Raw genomic sequence first — 15,896 nt, forward strand, 5'->3', positions numbered from 1 at the left:
ACTCAATAAAAGAGACATGTATAGCATTTTTTAATTGCGCGCGCGCGCGCGCGCGTGTGTGTGTGTTTTCAGGGGAGACGTCGACTTCCAAGGTCATTAGCCCTCGCCAAAGTTTAAAAAAAATAAAATAAAATCACCAGCAGAATCATTAGGTGGAAAGGGGTGTAGGGCCCTGACATTTACATGAAATATAAAAACAAAAATAGATATTAAAACACAGTAAAATAAAATACACAAAAAATGTTGGACAATACCATACAAACTTGAAAACTCTATGTTGAAATGTAAAATTTCTTTGCATACAGACTTCTCAATTAAAATAACGTATACTGACTTCATCGAATGCTTACTATAAACGCGTTAGTAATTTTTGACATGTAGGTAAGCAACATTTTCTCTTCTTTACTATTTTCTAAATCAACCCAATATTATTTCTTAGTTCGTTTCTATTTCTGAGATTTTCAAATATTGTACGCTCTTCCAGTAGATGCTCAACAATAAATGTTTTATTACATATATTGCATCTTGGTCTGTCTTCGCCGATTAGCAAATATGAAATTGTTATTCGCGTTGACTGATTCTGAATCTAGATATCGTCACTTGTTCCCGAGGATTCAGTTTCCCGTCGCTCTTCCAGTTATATAGAGTAATTGTAATTGCTTTTAGCTTCGTGTTTAGTCTTCTCCATTCATTACTCCAATTTGATCTGATAATGATTGTTAATGATTTTTAACTTTTGCCACTCGAATAGGAATAATGTCTGAATTCTCATAAATTCCTGCCATTCTGGCAGCTTTTATTGGCAGGAAGTTCCTGCTTGAGGAGAGTTGGACATCAAGATTAATGGTTAGCATATAAGTGTATTTCCTCGTTTTAAAATTGTATTATAGAACTGAATTGTAACAAAATTTGTTTCCCTATGGTGAAGGTATAGATGGCGTACCAGGTGTTTTTATATAAATTTCAACTGTGTTTTTGGTTTTGCTTCATACGTATGCTCATATTGTTAGGTTAAGAAAATTAATGTCGGTCTTGCTTGAGGGGAGCTGATCCTCATGATTAACGGTTACCATATACGTGTTCCTAGTAATAAAACTGAATTACAATAAAAAAGCTGTTACTTAACGGCGACGGTATTGATGTTGTACCAGGTGCCTTTATTATATATGTTTCAACTGTGTTTTTTGTTTTTGCTTCTTACGTGTGCTCATATTGGTAGGTTAGGAAAGTTTTACAGGGTCATGGAAAACCCTGCTGCAGGAGTGTCGAGGCTTGCATCAGGAAGGATTAAGTATCATCAGCTTTGAGTGGGTACTCCATGACCAACGGAAGTCTTAATTTAGTGATGTGCTAGTATTAGAGGTGCTTGCAACCCGGGCGGGGGGGGGGAAGAAAAGGGATACTGGCTGAAAAAAAATTAATAAAAATAATAAAAAAATAAAAATATAACCAGCCAGACGGGTCGAAGCGCGGAACCGTGTAGGGCAAGGAAGGCAGCCTTCTTGCGGAGGATGACCGGGCCCGGTTCACACGCAAGAGTGACTGGGTCGGGGTATTCCGAGGATGCATGAAAGACCCTTAAGGTATGTTGGTGGGCGCGCGAGGATCGGGGGGGATATGCGTGACGGCATATTTGGACCCCGACTAGAGGTAGGGACGGGGTGGGCAGCCCTTCTGAGGAGGGGCGTTACGGCAGCCAGAAGCGGAGTTCGCAATGTCTTGGTGAGGTCGTAATGTCAGAGGGGACCCCGATGGGAGAATGTCCGATGGGCGGACAGTGCTGATGGGGGATGGTTAGTCATCGCCGCGTCACATTAGGTCAACCGATGCATCGTCTTATAGGCGGTTACCGGTTGCCCTAGTATGGTTAAAAAAAATAAATAAAGAACAATAAAAACACGTCATTGTGACATAATCAATATTATGTAACACCATTCTGTTCAGGTCTTAAAATTATCTGATAAAAATGTTTAGACACAAATAAACTCTAACTAAATAAAACCTAACAATTACCGCATATTAATAATTTTTTACCACTTGTAATTAAAATATTTCTACAAAAGCAAGTTTCTCATTTTAAGTAATGAAGTTTTGTAACAAGTAGTTCCTGTTACAAAACTGTTTCTATTTAACCTGATAATGTTTATCCTGTTAATTTATCCTATGAATCCGGTTCCTTTTTACAGCTAATTCTGTACAAAATATACTGTTTCTGGATGTAATTTTATCCATACACTCTTCGTTTATGATTATCTTTATGACAAATATAAAAATACGAGTAATATAATGTATACATAATCTCTTTTAAAGATTTATTTACTCAATTCTTTTTTTTAATTCCCTTCCCAATTTCTAAACGTCTTTTTTTATTAGTTCTCTTCCCGATAACTTTACACACTTCGTTTATGCCATAGTATGGAGTTTGTTTAGAAATGTTTTTTGAGATTCAAAAATAGTACAAATATTTTTGGTTTGGGAAGAATAATTTTTGGGTTGGGAAGTTCATAATAATTAGCCCATAAAAATAAAAAAACTTTAAAAAGTCTCCGCTCAGATGTTCTTTTCATTTTAACTCCAAACTACGCTTCAACATACTACTAGACTGTGGTCAGAATCAGTATTTGCTACTACAGAAAATAAGTTCTGCAACCCGTAATTTGGTTTGCAGCTTTGAAAATTGATTGTTGTAGAACTTTCGCTTATAATGAATTTAAAAAATTTATCGACATCTCCTTATCTCAATATTTCCTTGTCTCAATCACTCGAGATCAGAAATCTCTGCAGTACTTAACCCGATGAATTTAATAATATAATAAAAAGATTGACACAAAAAATAATATCCACATAAATTCAACTGACTTTATTTTATATCACAAATTTTAAAATAACTTTTTATTTCTCTTAAGGTAATCTTTTTCAAAATAATACTACAATAAGTAGGCAATAAAGTAAAACATTCTGCAGTGAACTAATTTGCAGGCTTGCCCGATCTGTAACAAAAAATGCGAAATTACTGAATAATAGTTATTTTTCATGTGAACTTAACTTCTATAAAATTTAGTTAAAGTTTTATTTTCCTAGACGTTTAGCACAAACTGACCTTTGATAAAATTATAGTACAATACAACGACGTATTCTTATCCCTGCTCAAAGCCGCCTTCCTGGTGGAAGAGCACACATCAATTAACCATTATCCAGTAGAGATCTTACCAAACCTCTGTACAATTTGAGGACACAAATCCTTCAACCTAAAATTTTCTGGTTACTGGTACAGCTTACTCTATAGGTCATGACACCTATACAGACTGAAGCATAGCTGTTGTTAGGGCGAACATCGTAAGTTACCAAATGTTAGGAGTAGGACTAAGAAATTCTCCAGAAAAGATATCTGTTCCCATATCAGAGGCAGATTCGGAGCACGTTCTTTTTTCTATCTTATGGGTGGCTGCAAACATCGACCGTTTGCATATTAGTGTCGTTTGATGTATAGGAGGGAGGCAACTAATTCTCTAGGTCACACACACATCTACTGCTACTGTTTCGGTTTTAATACTATGTACGTAATAAATTACTTTGCGTTTTGTACAAGCTATGATATTAGTGTACTTTTCAATGTGAATAATGAAAATGAAGTACTATACGTATGAAATAAAGTAAATTATGAAAAATTAGGTAAAGCTTCTAAGGTAATAATAGGAATTTAGAATATATTACAAAAGAACAAGTAGTTGAAAACTATTAATCGGACACAATGAATAAAAGAAAAAAAAAATTCTGATGTTTAACAGAATATACATTTACTCAGAACGAATAACATTATTCTCGAAAACTAGTTGGGCAAATGCTTTCTTAGCATTTGCATCAGTTTTTTCGTTCTCTGGAATTTCAATCTAACTAGGAACCAAGAAAAAACTGACACGTACATTGTGGTTACTGAAAACAGAGAAACTTAAATGTCCTCCTTTATTGAAAGGGTAGTGACGATATCAAAACACCAACTGGTAAATGTAAAAAGGATTATTCTGCGTAAACCCACCGATGGTAACCAACACATTTAGATCGACCTGGCAAAGAATTCTGAAAAACTTCTGTTATAGCAGCAGGTTATTAGCTTCATATATTTATAACCAGTTAGTTGAAGATGTCAGTTAATTGGTGGTAGCAACCATGGCGGAAAAGTAGACCAAAGTCAGCCGTTAATAAGGTGATTCATCTCTTAATGGAGCTTTCAAAGGGGGCCATCCGAAAAATATTCATGTCAGCAATTCCTGTGAATACGATCTTATAAAATATGTATTTTCACTATTTTCGTTTTTACGCAAACACAAACGGGAAACCAGTAGCAAGTTAAAGAAATTAAATGCCGAACTCGTCTAGCAAAGAAATAAACATGGACCGTAATCCATTCTATTAGTTCACTAAGGCTCAATAAAATTTAAGCATGTTTGCATGATCCGCATCCCAAATGCTTACAAATAAAACTCTTAACATATCGCATTTTTAAACAACGAGCTTGAGGTAGCATAAACGTTTAATCTACATAATGCATTCAAAAAAAAAAAACTTAATCTGTAGTTGGTTTTTTTACAATTTTGCTATGTTACCCGTTTGGAAATGAGAAAAGCAGACAAACATGGCTTTTGAAATTAAAATTTAAACCCAATATTCTTGGCCAAAGCTTTGGTGAGAAAATGGTATTTTGAACCAGACGCCTAACAGTTGTTAATGAGCATGTTAACAGATGGATAATTAACCATCAATATATATAATAAACATTATGTGATTTTTTAATGAATTATAGTGGCGGCAAGTAACGTTACAAAAAGAACACTAAACAGTTTTCCAGTGTAAATGTACTGAAAACTGCTACCCGTACCCGAATGCAGAAATTTCGATTGTTAAGGAATTATACTATTTACAGTAGTACATATCTCTGTATATAATGTATATTTATACGGATATAACAATAAATCCATACCCCATAATTTTTCGCCATGCCTTGTTTTATGTCTTCGTCTAATTGAAAGGTGAATAATATGTATTAGCGTAAAATGAAACCACTCTAATCCATACTGACACGTCCACTGTACGATTAAGAGTTATTGGAGAGGCGTTAAGGATTGAAAATTCCACATTATTGAAGGATTTACTTACATTAAAAATGAAACAGTTAAAAAAATGAAAACGCCATTGGAAATTTAGACAGTTTAAAATTCTCCGGCTAGGCGACATGTTGGTTGCGACACATTTATTTCTTATTATAGAAATAGTTGTTATTTATTTTTAGCAACAAATGGTCTGAGAGTACACACAGGCTCTTAGCAGAACTAGAACTGTTTTATAAACGGAAACTTGCTTTATATAATTTTATAAACACCATTCACCAATAAGGTCAAAAACAGGTCAATCCTACAAATTTATGTACTACAAATTAACATATTTTTACAACTTAACTTGAAAAAATATTATTAAATTTTTAATTCCTACTGCAATGTCTTCAACCGGAATTTTAAGACATTACTGAAGACACTCAAAAACTCGTTAAAACCTTTGAAACAACATATAGTCTATAACAATATACTGCAGACTGCGCTGAAAAATTTGAGTACGGATAGATTTTACAGAAACGTGTGAAATATCGATTCACAACTTAGTTTCGATTATAAAATATTAGCATCCACTGCAACGCACACGGCTTTGGGTAATCACAGTCAAGGTAAAGAGGATATCACAAAAAGCAGCTGTTTAACATTAACAGCATATCGTATTCGTTCCTGGCGTCCGTGAATCCTATAAACATAATTGAGGAACTGTCTCGTCAAAAGAGTATTTATTCTATGTATAATAGACTTGACGGAATAAAGGATAAATTATTAAATTTGAGAGAGAATTCTGCCAATATTACTCTTGACTTGAAACTGACAAAATTGATATAAAAAAAAATACAAAAGAGTATAAGAAGTTTACTGTCTTTCTTTTTGGAAGTTAAAAAAATCAAACGCTTAAAAAACCAAAGGCGTGAGAATTAAACTTAAATCAGTAGTTTGTTGAAATATAAAAATATTTTTTTGTTTATAGATTTTTGGATGAAACCGTTAACTTCGAGAACACAACACAGAATGATGAGTAACTGATTTACAGGCAATATCAGAGTCATTCACCGTGTATTTTTTATTTTAATCGGGAATTACAATAACTATTGCAATACCTATCAATTAATGTGTACAAAGTGCCGGCTGACCTGTTTCGTATATCCTTTGAAGGTAAATATGTGGATGACAATCGCGAGCGCGTTCTTGTTTCACGAAATCAGTTATAAATTGAAAGGACAGAAGTGGCTAAATCAAATATGTCGGAATCAAGAACACTTTAACAGGTGAACTATCATCAGAGAAAACCAAGTGAAACTGGCAGGAAAGACTCAAACTAAGAAAGTCTCAAACGTAAATCTCAAACTATCGTTCAAACACACTATCGACGAATTGAGTAGATTGAGAGAAAGCGAGAAGAAGCTTTCGGTAAAAATTAGAAGGCACTCCAGTATTCGGGCCCGTAAACCATCACATGAAAACTTCGCAGAATGAAGACTATTTTCTGTAAAGAGTCCAAGTTTATTCTAGCAATTTGAAAAATTACAAATTGTTTTTGAATGCGGACAGATACCTGCACGACTACTTGAAGGGTGACATAAATAAGAAACAGAATATTTGCAGATTTTATAAATCGTATTACAATAGAAAATTTGACAAAACGGGATTTGATCAATTTTAATGAATTATGAAAGGGGAACACGGCATCTCCAAATTTAATATAGAAAGAAAACTTTGCTACAGAGTAAATAATTTAAATAAAACTTGAATAATTTAAAACAACGTTGAACAAAGTAGTCAATTTCTTCTGCTCTTGATAAGATTTTTTTTTTTGTTTATTCTGGGCGAAAAACGCTTCGGCGTTTATCATCGCCTGGACACGAAATACTTTTTGTAATAAACAGACAGATATTGCATTTATGTCTCAATTAGAGTTATAAAATTTTCACCTGCTATATGGCAATCCGCTTGAATAGCTGATATGCAGGAAATTAAATATTTGAGTATAATAAACTGACGGCTCTAAGAAACCGTAAAACATAAGATAAAAACAGTTCGTTGTCTCCTAGAATAATTCGCATATTAGCCTGCAGTATAAACTCACGACGCAATTCCGTGTAACAGGTACAATCGAGAAAGATTTGGTGTACTCTCAGTCGGCAGTCGCAGCGAGCATACTGGTGCATCTGTTTGAGTCATCAGACATGGTGGCCTATTCGCAAACGGCAAATAATAAACTTCTTTCGACGGTTATTTCTGCAAGGAGCTCCACGGTGAAACAGTGTTCTTAATTGGATGAAGTTTGTCGTTCATGGTAGCATTCGATTCACTTTGTCACTCATAATGAACCATCCGCTTCAGGAAATAGACAAGATCGTTAGGAGCTACGCGATCGGTGAAAGGAGGCTGGAAATAAGCCTCCTTTGCCGCAATATCAGGTCGCTCATTGCCTGTAATTCCTATACGGCTGGGGATCTAGCAGAAGCTTACTGTTGTATTACGTCTAGCCGTTCGCGAAATGACACAATGAATCTCACAGAAAACAGGGTGCTTAGAGTACATGTCATTAATTTCCTGCAGGGCACTCATGGAATCTGAGTAAACAAGAATATGCCGATATTTTGGGCTAATTATATTAAAGCCTTTTTAATGGAATAAAGTTCTACAACGAAAATACTGGTGAGGATGGGAAAGCCAAACACGTATGTTCTGTTGTAAACCACGAAACCACAACCAACCGAATCAACGTTTCTAGAACCCTCCTTACAAACTCTAACATCAGGATTCACGCTATTTTTAATATTATAAGATTCGTTTTGTAAAATTACTGCATTTGTGTTCTGTTTATAATGCTGACAAAGATCAGAGCAGTAATTACCGTGAGAAAGCTGCCAAGGAGGGTTATAACGTGGAGCAACAGTAAAGACTGGAGGGCAAATTGTATACTTAGAGCTGAGAAAAGGCTTTCAGTTCTGATGTCAAGCGGAGCAGTAGATCTCAACTGTTCCTGGTGTTGATTAACATGCTAGTTCGAGAAAATTGGCAAGAAAATTAATTCTAAATTGCAATCTTAATCGGTAGGAAATAAGAAAAGAAAAATGTAATAATTTCTGTAAAAATGATGGAGAATTCTGCAAAACGTATTAGTAATAAAGCGATTTTGAAATAAATTATATTATTGAAAAAGGTTTTAATTTTTAACTTATACAGTGGATTGAGATATTTTCTTTGAAGATAAGAAATAAGAATCAGAAGGTTTGAAAATATATTATTTTAATAGATTAAGAAATTTAACATAAACTCGAAATAACAGCTCCACAAAAACTTATCACATCTATTACAATTAAAGCTTTTGACCCACCTCTTACTAATATTTGACTCACCGTAATATATGATATCTCATTTCTGTATGTTGTGTGAAAGCTAGATTTTAGAGTTATACATACTCACATCCTTAATTTATGCTTGTTCAAATGTGCGTTTTGTTGTGTTATCCCTGGTTATAAGCCTTAACGATAATTCCGAACCTATAGATTTTGATTTTTTTTAAATAATCACGTCTGTTCTCGAGATTTTTCGAATTTTATCAGAAATTTGCTCAGTTTTCGTTTGGAGTTTTACAAAAAAATGAAAAGAGTAAATATTACATTCCATGGTAAAATTGTTTTCTTTTTTTACTCGTTGTTACATCAGTGTTCACTGCACTGTATTGCCAATTTTTATTAACAGAATGCAATATTTAATACATAAATGTTAATTAAAAATGTATTTACGTATTCCTGAGAGAATACAAAATCAATATTTTTATATTTTTGTTTTATACTCGCATATCTCTTTATTATTAATTTTTCTATTGTTACAAATTAATAAAACAACTAGGAAATCTTGGATAAACTCAGGTAATAGGAATACGTTTTAGTCAATTTATTATACCTGTAAAGTCTTCTTTTCCTCTTTTTCTTGATGGAACGCATAACCCCTGGTAATAATCACTACAGAATGGTGAATCACTTGGACACATACTGCAAGGAAGCCCTTCCATGTACATCGCCTCATAATCAGTATTCCCAACCGGGCCATAATTACAAAATAACAAAGATTTTCTTTTACATTCGGACTTAGAAATCCACGTTTGAATCCCACAACCTAGATTGTTTGATTTGCTCCACACCATTTGCGTAAAATGTTCAACACTTTGTCTAGACAGCGATCTAAAAGATATACAGATATACTTTTAAAAAATCATGAAATTAACTGACTAATTACTGTATTAAATATTATTGACTCTTTAACATTATTTATCACTGTATCATTTCTCGGGCTCTAGCTCCGTATTGCAAGGCTTGCGTTGGCATTACCGGTTGTGATTTCTGGCAAGAGGAGTGTTCCTACGTTCTCGTCGTCGGGGCTGACAACGATCAATGGCTGTCAGTCAAGCTGCTTTGCTGTGGGGTTCAGGCAACACAGCTGAGTAGGTGCCTGAGTAGGCAGTGTAGGGTGTATGAGATTGCTAGGGTGAGAGTTGTAAAGAATACAGCTTATGGCGACGCCTGAATTGGGGGAACCCTTTGTGGACGGAAGCCACCATGTCGAACGCTTGCGCCTGGGGCAGTTAAACCTGCATCATTCCCGGGCGGCCACCAGTGAAGCCATGAGGCTCCTTGAAGAGTGCAAGGTCCTCGTAGTCCAGGAGCCGTGCGCGGTCGGGAGTGGGGTGTCTGTTACCGCGGGGTGGATGTTATTCATTCTCGTGGGGGACGACCACTCTCCGCGGTCGTGGTTGGCTCAGATTCGTTGAGTGTCTTCTGAATGCCCCACTGGTCTGATGAGCAATTCACCTCGTGCGAATCACAAGGAGAACTCTCGATGTTGTAATAGTATCGGGATACTTCCAGCTTGGATGGAGTATCGATAAGTTGCTGGCGAAGTTGGGCAGGATTCTGGAAGGCCCCCGAGCATCACAATGCTGGTTGCTTTGGATGCTAACGCTAAGTCTCCCGTCTGGGGTTCACCACTCACTGACCCCAGAGGCGCTCGTCTCGAACAGTTTGTTAAAGCCAGAAACTTCTACTTAATTAACGACGCAGAACAACCGCCAACTTTCTCTTCCAAACTGGGGGAAAGTTAAATCGACGTCACTTTGGTGACGGGCAACTTGCTATGAAGTACAAGCAGTTGGACTGTCTGGCCCGAGACCCGAAACCAGTGTGAGCGATCATAGGCTTATAACGTATTAGATCGTTTACGGAAGCGGTCTAAGAGCTCTAGATTCGGGTCGCTATAACCTAAGGGCCCTGGAACAGGACAGGCTGCGGCGCGAGTACGCAGCTTCCTTGCAGGGGTTGGAATGGCCCATTGCCTTTCTCTTACATATGGACTGAAAAGGAGGTGGAGATTGCGGGCAATGAGCACTCAATCTCCACCTCCTCTTCAGTCTTTGCGACTACCAATAAGGCGATTTCGTCGGCAAACACCGAAGGAGTAACTCCCCCAGGGAAGACGAAGCTGAGCACCATGTCATAGACCATGATCCACAACAGGGAGCCCAGCACCGACTCCTGGAGAATCCACATGTTGACCGAAATCTCACTTGTCTATTTCCCGTCAGACAGATCAACGCTCTATCAGTCAGTAGTCCTGCAGCAGGTGCCGCAAAAATCCTCTGATCCATCTGTCCTTAATCACCCGGAACATCGTATCCCACCGTAGTAAGTTAAATGCATTACGCACGTCTAGTGTGATTAACACCGGGATCTGTCTAGTTCTCCACGTCCCCGCGGCCACCTGATACACCATTATAATCACCTGCCTTGCCACATTGATGATGGATTTCTTTTTTCTAAAACCAAATTGCCGTGCACTGAATCCTCTTAAAATCAGAAAAGCATCCTAGTGAGGTCGGTAGTTATCGACTCATCAGTCAGTTATCAGTAAGTTGCTGGAACGGATGGTTATGGAACGGCTGTGGGAAGATATCGATATGAATTGTTTTCTAAATCGAAGCCAGTATGGCTTCATGAAAGGGGTTGGCACCAAGGATTGCATCTTAAATGCTCTTGCCGAGGTGGAAAGCGCCCACTGTAAATAAGTTTTGGCAATTTTTATAGACATAGAGGCAGCATTTCCTTCCTTGTGTTGGAGTTCTGCCTCTATGAGTTGGAAAGCCGCAATGTTCCCGTAACCCTGCAGGCCGTGGTACGTGACTACTTGTCTGATCGCACGGCTCTGTTTGAGGATGCGCACCTAGTTGTGAAAACATCCGTGACCAGGGGAAGCCCGCAGGGTTCCGTTCTCAGTACCCTGTTGTGAAATGTGGTATTGGACGGTTTTCTGGGATTGACATTTCCAGAAGGGGTCACGGCAGATGACTGTCTCCTTCTAGTTCGTGGTAATTCACCAGCACTGCATGAAGGCCGGACTCAGGCGGCTTTGTCAACCGCAGAAGACATTCAAAATTGAAGGATTTCTGTGCCCAAGACGAAATTTATGCTTCTCAAGGGTGCAGACAAATTATCGTACAGTCGTAACTCCCATATTAAATGATTGTGTAATCAGCCGAGTTAGAGTTCATAAGTACCTTGATGTTTTGTTTGATGAAAAGTTACTGTTTAGGAACCGCATTAGGCAAGTAGCGGCGGACGCCGTCTCAGAGATGCACAAACTTAGGAGGATTGTTCGGAAAGACTATGGGTTGTCGGGTTGACAACATCATCAAGTTGAACCAACTTTCGAACTAACCTTATTCGCAGCAGGTAGTTTCATTTTGAGGTAATTTGTTGAGGTTCGACTCCAATAGAAACACAGAGGGTAATTGGTAGTGTCAACCCCGCTTCAGCCACCAGACCTTTGCCAAAAATAACCAAACGTTTCCACAAAAAAGATGATGACGACGGTAATTAAACACAGATACCTGACGCAATGTGAGATCAACTGGGGTGAAGCCCAAGTCTGAAGTGTATGCCATTACGGAGCAAGACTGAAACAACTTTAAATAATTCATGTGAAAACACGAGTAAACTAGGCCTCCAGATCACATAACCCGGCCAGAGTTTAATCCTACGACCATCCACTCTACAAAAACTATAAGAACCGATATTACCCTACGATCCGTATCTCCGATAATTGAGAGTGGGTGCTTGACGTTACCAATCTGCCACTGATAATTTCCAGCTAGCTAAGATACCAGATTTTCTGTTCAACTGCATACACTGACAAATCAGGTAGCTGTATACTCTAAATTTAGGCGAGGGTAGCCTGAAATAACTCCAATAAATCTTCAGGTTAAACTTGTACTTTCGTAATGAATAATATGCTGTTAATGCTTTTATTAATTTTCTTAGTCATAATTAAAAGCATTTATATCTTTTATCAGGATGAAACAGAAATATTTTCACTTTGTTCTAAGCTAACTGAGGCTATTTAAAAACTGGATTACTTTATACAACCAGTAACAATGCAGAAAAACCATAGTTAATGGACAGTTACTTTTTTTCTGAAACGGATGAACAATATTTGTAAGGAAAAAGAACAATGGTGATGTCGTGAGCAATAAGACAACTATGGATTACAATCTACGAAAGTGATCAAGAAGAACGAATTACCTATCTTTTTCACTCAGGGACTTGGCAATCTGACAGCAATAATTGTATTATGTGCTCTTTGAGCAGGTTCTTCATCAAAGAAAAATAACAAATCACGGCTATGAATCATCCCCATTGGCCTTAAACTTGGCTGATTGTTACGGTATATTGGACAATTTTTTTTTTCAGTTGCAATTTAACTAATGCCTACTGGACAGTCGGGGAAGTAGTTCACAGGAAGAGAATATGGAAAGTCATGTCGTCGAGAAAATTTAGGTTTGAGTAGAATTTAAACTTAAGATAAAAATTTCCTTACGATAATTCATTCAGGCATGTATTTTTACAGCAAAATAAGATGTACAAAAAAAAATATATATATATATAAGTATTGGGAAAAAATCTGGAATATATGTTTTATTTGAGCTACTAGTTGATATCGGATGGTAAGACTTTGGGAAGCTCATCATTAGAGCTATACTCAGATTGTGTTGGAATCATTAATAATACACAGTGTTCTGAAAACAGACAAAACGTTATTTTTTACAATTTATTTATTTATCACTATTTTAAAACAACGGTCTTTTATATTATAAATATTTTTATTTTAATTACGTGTGGATTATAGGGAGCCGAAGGTTTTTAATCCACGGTGTTATTACACAATGAATTCAAAACATTTCATTGAATATTAATTTTTTACATACCCATCTTGACTTCCTTCCAAATTTTGGCGCTGTGACCGTTCAACCAAGAGAAAAGTTCCATCGAGATAAATTACAATCAGAACAGCGTTGTCAAGGCAGATGGGATAAATTTATTATGCCTACTACTTGTGGATTTTATAAATAGAAAACTTTTCGATGCGCAAAAAAAACAATTTCTCAATTAAGTATACAACAAGAGTCTGCAAAACGCAGATGCAAATCTACATCTTATTTTATCATTACTTTTATCATTTCGGAAATAATTATTTCAAAGAAATACTTATCGCAGATCATAATATCACAACTTATAAAATAATATCAAAAAGTTAAACTTTTCTGTTATTTTTTAATGGTTGTAACTAAACGTCTAACGGTAATGGAGGAAAGAAAACTGATTTAACTTTCATATTCGCATAAAAAAGTAGATTAAGTTCATATGTTTTTTCAGTTGTTTATTTTAATTTGTAGTCTAGTATAATTAACCAAGGTAGTTAGGCAGGACCACTTGGTAAAGTTGATAAAACGTGTTTCTTCAGACGAGTGGCCAAGCATCCATTTTCCAAAAATAAATTTATGTTACACCGCAGGATGTACGAAATACATAATTTTTATATCTATACAGAAATCTTCCTGCATTTGCTTGCTGAAAAACGATGTGATACAAATAAAGCAATCTTGATTCATATTGAATTCATAATCATTAATGATACCAGTATATAATATACAAATTATTAATAGAGAAATGTTTCAGAACAATAGTGTCTTTCCACAAGATAACTACCCAACGTAAGAGTTATTAAGTGGAAACGGCCTTTAGAATAAGCACAATCTAGGCAAATGAGGAACTTACAGATTGACGAATTACGCAGTCACATTAACCGCATAAGATTTTTCTCAAATTTTTTATACTTTTTTCAAAGGTGCAGAAGAGTTTCTGTTCATTTGGGAAGATAAGTGAACAGGAATTCTACTAAGTTTTGGTAGTTCTATGAATTATTTTTATTGCCATAAGATCGTTAGTTTAACCTTCAAATGGATCTAAACATAAAGTTATGGTTTTAGAAAAAAAACTTGTTTTCGTTTAGAGCTTCTTTTACTACTAAAATTTAAAATTTTTAGCTACTGATGCAAACTTTAATCTCATTTTATCCAAACATTTTATTACGCAAAGTATTAATTAATGTGACCGCACATTTGCAGTCCCATAAATCAGAAAAAACATAAATGAAATGCAAAATTAAAATTATTTAGCAATAAATATAAAGAAATCTTTACCCTTCAAATAATTCTCTCTTCATTAATCCAACTTCATCATACCACATTGATACAGCATCTTCAATTAAACCCACTTCATTAAATGGTTCTTTGTCATTAGTATTAGCAAAATGAAAATTTTGGCCAACTTTATAACGTTCTAAAATGATAAAAAGAACAACTTGAAATCGTTGGTTAATTCATGGTAGAATTTACATGTGTAAAATCATTGATATTTATTCACTTTTATTTTATATTTTTGGTTGTTTGCCAACTAGCTTTATATTATTACATATAATAGATTTTCTAAATGAACCCTTTATCAACTTCGGTAATAAACAATTTAAAATTAACATAAGATTTAAACCCACTGTTCTTTTGTAAATTAAATTGTGTTCCGTTTTAAATTAGATATATTTATCTACTTTAGAGGTCTAGCAATTCTAAAATAAACTAATATAAGCAGAGAAATGTATGGAAAATAGAAACCGTGGTAATAGATCAACCGTCAATAGAAATGGTTAAGGCTGTGAAATGAAGTGATTGTGAAACTGTCAAATATGATGTACAACAGTACGACGTACCTCGAAAAATATTTTAAAACAACCTTGATTCCATCCCTCAGAAAATGCGGTGCAATAAGGTTTTAAAATTTCTGAACGATTAATTTTATATTCAAATGGCATTTTTCTGTGAATTCTAAAACAAATTAAATAAAAAATATAACAAGCAGTTACGAAAGTGCAATATGCATCCAGGAAGGGAAGGAGGAGATTTAACGGTAAACTTTTAAATAGTATAACGTAACAAAGATATTAAGAAGTCGTGCAGCACATTAATAATAAAAACAATTATAAAAATTAAAAAACACGACTGCTAAAAAATAAATAAATTGAATTAAAAAAACGACAATAAATCAGACTAAAAGAAAGAAAACAATGTATGGAAATAAAGGAGTAAACATCGTTAAGCAGTATTTAATTAAATAAAATAATGGGTGACCAATCAACTTTCAGTTATATTTTTCACGTCGTAGAAATAGCAGGCATTTAAGATTTTCTAATTATTACGTTCTCACCAGGCCTTACATCGATAAGAAAATTTTGTCCTTCAACGAAAACTATTAAATGCCCGACTGCATTTGGTCATCCATTATTTAATTTAATTAAATACTACCTAACGTTGTTTACTCCTTTACTTCCGTACCTTGTTTTCTTTCTTTTAGTCCGATTTACTGTCGTTTTTTTAGTTTATTTATTTTTTATATT

The 15,896-nt window shown here is 35.4% G+C and overlaps 1 protein-coding gene across 1 annotated transcript in view; it reads right to left on the bottom strand.

Annotated features, from left to right (window-relative positions):
• Nucleotides 1-2,872: 2,872 nt before the first annotated feature.
• Nucleotides 2,873-15,896, bottom strand: part of LOC142318313 (venom allergen 3 homolog) — a 32,946-nt gene continuing 19,922 nt past the window's right edge. Inside the window, exons 4-5 of the mRNA XM_075354884.1 lie at nt 14,650-14,788; nt 2,873-2,990 (exon numbers count right to left, since the gene is read on the bottom strand). Coding sequence (XP_075210999.1) covers nt 2,969-2,990; nt 14,650-14,788 — 161 coding nt within the window. The 3' untranslated portion in view covers nt 2,873-2,968. The remainder of the gene's footprint in view (nt 2,991-14,649; nt 14,789-15,896) is intronic.

This window comes from Lycorma delicatula, chromosome 1 (genome assembly GCF_047948215.1).
Source record: "Lycorma delicatula isolate Av1 chromosome 1, ASM4794821v1, whole genome shotgun sequence".
Taxonomy (NCBI): Eukaryota; Metazoa; Arthropoda; class Insecta; order Hemiptera; family Fulgoridae; genus Lycorma; species Lycorma delicatula.